The sequence below is a fragment of the Pecten maximus genome, chromosome 3 (assembly GCF_902652985.1).
Source record: "Pecten maximus chromosome 3, xPecMax1.1, whole genome shotgun sequence".
NCBI lineage: Eukaryota > Metazoa > Mollusca > Bivalvia > Pectinida > Pectinidae > Pecten > Pecten maximus.
Window position 1 is genome coordinate 34,754,782 of NC_047017.1, and position 8,135 is coordinate 34,762,916.

General features: G+C 31.3%; 1 protein-coding gene across 1 annotated transcript; it reads right to left on the reverse strand.

The window, feature by feature from the left end:
- Positions 1–230: 230 nt before the first annotated feature.
- LOC117323990 lies at positions 231–7,741 on the reverse strand. The gene is made up of 2 exons (XM_033879566.1): positions 6,566–7,741; positions 231–620 (listed from the first exon to the last, which is right to left on the reverse strand). Exons 1-2 carry the CDS (start codon positions 7,722–7,724, stop codon positions 607–609), a joined length of 1,173 nt encoding a protein of 390 aa, XP_033735457.1. The 5' UTR covers positions 7,725–7,741; the 3' UTR covers positions 231–606.
- Between the last annotated feature and the right edge of the window lie 394 nt (positions 7,742–8,135).

Here is an 8,135-nt window from a genome sequence, read left to right on the forward strand (position 1 = left end):
TTATAATCAATATACGTATACTGTGTCGCTAACACAACCTTGGCAATATAATTTATATTGGTGGAGAGGGATTTATAAGTTGTTAAAAATGTGTGCCCAATCCAATTGTGTCTAAACAATAACTACGTTCAAACAAACTGCAATCGATTCTCATTTTTTGACAGAGATTGCCAACAAAACTGTGATTCTCACTCGATAAAACAAGGCAAAATATCAACGAAATACAGGTATAAATTTTCGTGGAGAACTTGACAGTATTTTATTTGATATATGTCACTACTATTCTTCCTTTAACTCTAAATATCAACAATTTTATAAAGTTAACAATTAATATTATCTAACTACATGTACACCTTTGTACATTTGAATCGGTACATCCAGTGCTCATCAGAACTTTACTTTTGAAGTAAACGCAATAATTTTCTTAGAAAATACTACAAATCCCCATGATGGACACATCAGTTCCATTCCATTTATCCAATATGGTACATTTATAGCACGTGTAACACCGATATCAATTTTCAGTGTCATTCCATCAAGCCGACAAAAGCGCCTTCACGGAGTCACATCACTGACGCCCCTCTGGAAAACGATGGATTATTGTCACTACTGAACAGAACCTGTAATAAAAACAAAAAAACACCATTCTTAATATTGGTAAAACGTGTTCTAACTCTTGTTATGTGCATTTTGAATAAGGTCAGTTTAATTTTAAAATCAGCAAATTCCTGATCGGCTTCCTTTACAACCTCCTGTATAAAGTCCTCAAACCCTAGTGATTATAACATAATATGTTGGGCTGAACCGTATACATATATTTATATCTACACGCGAAACTAAAAAAAAACAATGAAATATCTATAAAAAAAGGTCTAATAGAATTTAATGGATGTACCGGATTTGGTAACAGCAGTCAGCCATTGACAAAACACATTACATAACATCCCTATACATGAGGTGGCATTTATGTTAGCTATAAATGTCACGGCTCGTTTTCTGAAATAATTTTATTACCTACTTTTACCAGTGAAATATCGAAAATTATTCATTTTATAAATATGACTTTTCTGATATTTTTCACTAGTGAAAACTATCACTTTTTTTCTGATTTTATTAATCAGAACGACAATGAGGAAAACTAAGATTTGTATATAGCTCTCCGTCATGTTAGGTCTATATGACGTCATAATACAAGATATAATACATAACGTCACGATTTGGCGTACAATTGCGAGCCGTTGACAGGGGACCGCAATTAATTCTGGGAGAGATTGAGCTGCCGTGGTATATTTTACTATAAAATATAATAAACAGAATATCTAACAGTATCTCCAGTAATACCAAATATATTTCACTAGTGTGTCTAATATTTTGATATTTTTCACTCGAGCTATGTACTCGTGAAAAATGTCAAAATATTAGCCACACGAGTGAAATATATTTTGTATTACTGAATACACTGTTGGATATCCTCTATTAATTAGCATGTTTCGGGTACCACTGCCCCTTCATTGACATGCGTTTACTTTGTATCGAACAAAACTGAGTCCCCAGAATCTGATACATCAACGGTTATTGATAAAAGAAGTTTGTAAACACGCAGCATTTTATTCAGCGGTGAATAATTATAAGATAATCTATCTGATTCACATGCCTGGTTGTTTAAGAATTAATAATCAAATCTGAGGTTAAAAATAATTAAATAAAGAACATTTATACAGTTTAAACGAGAAAATCAGAATATTATTGTGTTAAGAACAATCCGACTATATCTAGACACCACAAAGATAACTATATATATATATATATATATCAAATCAAATACATATAAACTAATAAACTAAAAAGGTTCTGTGGACCACGAACAAAGTTATCTTATAGTGTCATGTCGTGCGATATAAGTGTTCAATGAGTTAGTATCAAAGTAATTCAACTTGGGTATGAAATAACAATGTGCCTAGATGAAGAATGCTCTATATATTTATGTGTCACTTGTTTTTCTGTTTATGCTAGTGTCAGATGTTGTTCAGTGTCTGACGGGAAGCGTACAAATAATTAAGCTCTGATATCCATACATCGGAAGGTCATACAAGCAGTTGAAATAGCGATGAACGTACAATTTGTGGATTTAAAAAAAAATTGTTTTGTTTTTGTGTGTGTGTGTGTGTTTTTGTTGTTGTTGTTTTTTCTCTGTATTGGTATGGAATATGCGTTATGTAGATTTTTCTCTCCCCCCTCAAATATGGATTTAATTGAAATTCGACATATCTAGTCTAAGAGAACGTTAGAAGTTATACACAACTAATAACATTTGTATTAATTGTTTTATATCTTTCATTATAGCTTTTCACTATAGCTTTTTTAAGATACAAGCAGACAATTCTACTATTTTACTCGTTTAATCGAAACGTCAGAAATACGTATCCTCCTTGTACTTTTTGTATTGTTCGTAACCCTAACAGTAGTTTTTTTTTCTAAGCGCTACCCCTAACTTCAGTAGTTGTGTAACACTACTACATGTATATAGTCAATAAACGAAAAAGTAGTGTGTGTAATACTACTATATAGTCAATAAACAAAAAGTAGTGTGTGTAATACTACTATATAGTTAATAAACAAAAAAGTAGTGCGTGTAATACTACTATATAGTCAATAAACAAAAAAGTAGTGCGTGTAATACTACTATATAGTTAATAAACAAAAAAGTAGTGCGTGTAATACTACTATATAGTCAATAAACAAAAAAGTAGTGCGTGTAATACTACTATATAGTCGATAAACCAAAGTAGTGTGTGTAATACTACTATATAGTCAATAAACAAAAAAAGTAGTGTGTGTAATACTACTATTTAGTCAATAAACAAAAAAGTAGTGTTTTGTAATACTACTATATAGTCAATAAGCAAAAAAGTAGTGTGTGTAATACTACTATATAGTCAATAAGCAAAAAAGTAGTGTTTTGTAATACTACTATATAGTCAATAAACAAAAAAGTAGTGTTTTGTAATACTACTATATAGTCAATAAGCAAAAAAGTAGTGTGTGTAATACTACTATATAGTCAATAAACAAAAAAAGTAGTGTGTGTAATACTACTATATAGTCAATAAGCAAAAAAGTAGTGCGTGTAATACTACTATATAGTCAATAAACAAAAAAGTAGTGTGTGTAATACTACTATATAGTCAATAAACAAAAAAGTAGTGCGTGTAATACTACTATATAGTCAATAAACAAAAGAGTAGTGTTTTGTAATACTACTATATAGTCAATAAACAAAAAAAGTAGTGCGTGTAATACTACTATATAGTAATAAACAAAAAAGTAGTGTGTGTAATACTACTATATAGTTAATAAACAAAAAAGTAGTGCGTGTAATACTACTATATAGTAATAAACAAAAGAGTAGTGTTTTGTAATACTACTATATAGTCAATAAACAAAAAAAGTAGTGCGTGTAATACTACTATATAGTAATAAACAAAAAAGTAGTGTGTGTAATACTACTATATAGTTAATAAACAAAAAAGTAGTGTGTGTAATACTACTATATAGTCAATAAACAAAAAAGTAGTGTGTGTAATACTACTATATAGTCAATAAACAAAAAAGTAGTGTGTGTAATACTACTATATAGTAATAAACAAAAAAGTAGTGTGTGTAATACTACTATATAGTTAATAAACAAAAAAGTAGTGTGTGTAATACTACTATATAGTTAATAAACAAAAAAGTAGTGTGTGTAATACTACTATATATTCAATAAACAAAAGTAGTGTGTGTAATACTACTATATAGTCAATAAACAAAAAAGTAGTGTGTGTAATACTACTATATAGTCAATAAACAAAAAAAAATGGTGCGTGTAATACTACTATATAGTCAATAAACAAAAAAGTAGTGCGTGTAATACTACTATATAGTCGATAAACCAAAGTAGTGTGTGTAATACTACTATATAGTCAATAAACAAAAAAGTAGTGCGTGTAATACTACTATATAGTCGATAAACCAAAGTAGTGTGTGTAATACTACTATATAGTCAATAAGCAAAAAAGTAGTGTGTGTAATACTACTATATAGTCAATAAACAAAAAAAATTGTGCGTGTAATACTACTATATAGTCAATAAACAAAAAAGTAGTGCGTGTAATACTACTATATAGTCAATAAACAAAAAAAATTGTGCGTGTAATACTACTATATAGTCAATAAACAAAAAAGTAGTGCGTGTAATACTACTATATAGTCAATAAACAAAAAAAATTGTGCGTGTAATACTACTATATAGTCAATAAACAAAAAAGTAGTGCGTGTAATACTACTATATAGTCAATAAACAAAAAAAATTGTGCGTGTAATACTACTATATAGTCAATAAACAAAAAAGTAGTGCGTGTAATACTACTATATAGTCAATAAACAAAAAAAATTGTGCGTGTAATACTACTATATAGTCAATAAACAAAAAAAGTAGTGCGTGTAATACTACTATATAGTCAATAAACAAAAAAGTAGTGCGTGTAATACTACTATATAGTCAATAAACAAAAAAAATTGTGCGTGTAATACTACTATATAGTCAATAAACAAAAAAGTAGTGTGTGTAATACTACTATATAGTCAATAAACAAAAAAGTAGTGTGTGTAATACTACTATATAGTCAATAACAAAAAAAGTAGTGTGTGTAATACTACTATATAGTCAATAAACAAAAAAGTAGTGCGTGTAATACTACTATATAGTTAATAAACAAAAAAATAGTGTGTGTAATACTACTATATAGTTAATAAACAAAAAAATAGTGTGTGTAATACTACTATATAGTCAATAAAAAAAAGTAGTGTGTGTAATACTACTATATAGTCGATAAACCAAAGTAGTGTGTGTAATACTACTATATAGTCAATAAACAAAAAAGTGTGTGTAATACTACTATATAGTCAATAAACAAAAGTATGGTGTATAACATATAGTCAATAACAAAATGTTGTGAATATACTTATTCAATAACAAAGTAGTCCCGGTCATACTACTATATAGCAATAATACAAAGTAGTGTTGTGTGTATACTACTATATAGTCAATTACATGTTAGTGGTGTTACACTATATAGTTCATAATCAAAAAGTAGTGTGTAAATATTCAGTCAATCAACAAAATGTATGTGTGTAACTTTAGTGTCATATACAAAAGTAGTGTGTGTAATACTATATTATATAACAAGTGTGGAACTATTCATAACAAAGTATGTGTGTAATACTCACTATCAGTTTAAAACAAATAGTGTGTAATTACTATATAGTATAGTAACAAAAAGTGTGGTGTAATACTCATTAGTAAACAAAAAAGTAGATCGTGTAATACTCTATGAGTTAAAACAAAAGTAGTGGTGTAATCCAATGTATAACAAAAATTGCGTGATACTACTATTAGAAAAACAAGAGAGTAGTGTTCTGAATACATACTATAGTAATACAAAAGTGGCGTGTATACACTATATAGTATAACAAGTTACGGTGGTACTTAGACTATGCAAACAAAAAAAGTGTGTGGGTGTTCTATTTATAACAAAATAGTGTGTGTATACTACATTATTACAAAGATGTGGTAGAATCACTAATAGTCCATAAAAATTGTGTGTGTACAGTCATATATATGTCAATAACAATATGCTTGTAATACTACTATAGTTAATACGAAAGTAGTGGGTATACTACTAGTATCATAAAAAAAAATATGTGGTATATCTATAGTCAAAATAAAGATGTTGGAAATTACTTTAATCATATAGAAAAGTTGGTGTGGTAAACACCGTATAGTCAAAAACAAAACTGTGGTAATACTACTAATGTCATAAATAAAAAGTTGCTGTAATCTACTTTAGTCAATAACAATCAATCAGGGTCTACTACTGTCAAAGGCAATATCTTGTTACGACGAATATCTATACTTCTGTAGGTTTTTTTTCTATTTCCGAATATGTTGTTGACATATTATACATGTAGTACTATCAAATGTTATAAACTAGTTTAATTGTATCAAGTATCCACGTTACCTATATATATCAAACGTATAATTTAAATTACCTCTCTATCAGATTATTTACTTAATACTTGTGTTAAGAACCGATGAATAGTAACTACTTTTGTGAAGAGTAGCATAACACGTCCCCCGCCTCCACCTCCAACCATAGAGACAAATGTACTGTTTGTGTAACGAGAGGTAGCCATTCTGTTTGGCAAATGGTCGACCATTTTCTGCTTCTGTCACAGGGTAGTGAACATGTTCGCATTTCAAAAAATAGTGTATGTGGAGTTTGCATATCAAATTTAGGTAGATGTTCGTAAGTGACTGATTTATTGGGACCATAAGAAATCTTGTTTTCCTTCAGTTTAAAACAAGTTAATTAAAGTATATGATTGAGTACAGTAATATTTGTGTATTGCATTTGTGAAATGAGATTATGACATGTTTATGGTAAAACATTAAAGTGGGTCAATAGATAATTGTCGCAGGTAATTATGTAGAAAAAAGAGAGAGAAAATGGCGAAGATGAAATACCTGTTAATGAAGTATCGGCGATTTCACTAAACTCAGGTTCGTTTACCGGTGGTACTTGAGGAGGCGGCAGTTTCATGTGTGGGGAAGGTTCTTTTTTGTTGGCCGACGATTTAGCAGAGATGGGTAGAAATCCAAAGCCATAATATTTTTTTCCGTACCAGTCATTATTGTGGTCACTATTAACATTATGCTCTCGCAAATTACTATAGGGATGATGCCGTGGACGTAATGGCGGTCTGGTGACGTCACGAGGAACATGCCAGGGAGGAATATGTGGATTTCCGTGGAAGGAATGATGATTTTGGAAATTCTTTAACTTTGGAAAGTTTGGTGTTGGTAAAAGACACCGGGGAGGCCCTCTCGCGTTACTTGGACATTGTGAGTAAAATCTATCTGGCTTTGAATCAATCATCACGGGTCTCTCATCGTCAAAGGTCTGAATATCACGATCCTGGAATATGGGATCGACTGATGCCACATAGGGATCAGCAAATTCTGTGTCTCTGTTTCGAGAAGACGAAGGAATGTTGTTGTCTTCCTCGAATGAACGCGAGCTATGGTGAAGGCTGTCTTTTAAGTTAATGTCTGGCAGTATTGCAGACGAACTGCGAATTTTGTCTAATAGTTCACGCTCAAGTCGCAAACGAGTGACTCTTTCCAGTTCCTTTAGGATGTTTAAGGTTTTAGGTAGATCTGATGGGTGGATATGACCTAAATCCGTAAGTCGATTGTCCTCGTCGTCCTCAGGTATCGACCTCCGTCTGCTATAATGAGGTGGAGACCGCCTCCCTCGATAATCACGATCACCTCTCCGTCTGTCTCTCTCCCGGTCATCTCTCCGGTCGCCATAGCCTCGATCCCCTCTCCGGTCCTCATAGTTTCGGTCGCCTCTATGTTTTTCTGAGTTTTGACATTCAATGCCATTGGTAGATAATTCAACCTTGATATTTGAACCAAAGATATGTTTTCCATTCATTTCCTCGGAGGCATTGAGTGCATGTTCAGGGTCGTAGAAGTCAATAAAGGCGTATCCTCTGGAACCAGGATTCCGAGCGACCCAAACTTTCTTAATTTTTCCAAATTTTTCGAATGTTCTGTGAAGTCTGTCGTTCCCTACATCATCCACGAGGCCACCAACATATAATTTGGTTTTCGGCATTTCCAAAATTGCCTGGCGATGGCTGCAGTTCGAAAGAAGAATGTTATACATGAAATATATTTGTGACATGTCTGTACCTAGTAATGTGTTCTGTCTGATTATATATGCCATTGTGTGCAACTGTCTTAAAGAAGTACAGTCAAACCTGTCTATAAAGGACACCCTAGGGAAAGATTTAAAAAGTGCCCTTTATATACAGGTGTCCTTTACACAATTATATAGTAAATTGCAATGAGTGGGTCCGATGAGTTTGTCCTTTATATAGAATTATCCTTTATAACAGGTTTGACTGTAGTACATTAAGAGCTACATAATTTCTGTTGTAAACTAGTTTGTCATGTTAAGTAGACAAAAAAATATTGTTTCGTGTACATTTTCATAAAAAAGGTTTTAAGTTTGTCTTTTACAATA

Excerpts from the sequence above, each read along its gene's own strand:
- LOC117323990 (XM_033879566.1), bottom strand. The coding sequence starts at position 7,724 with ATGCCGAAAACCAAATTATATGTTGGTGGCCTCGTGGATGATGTAGGG.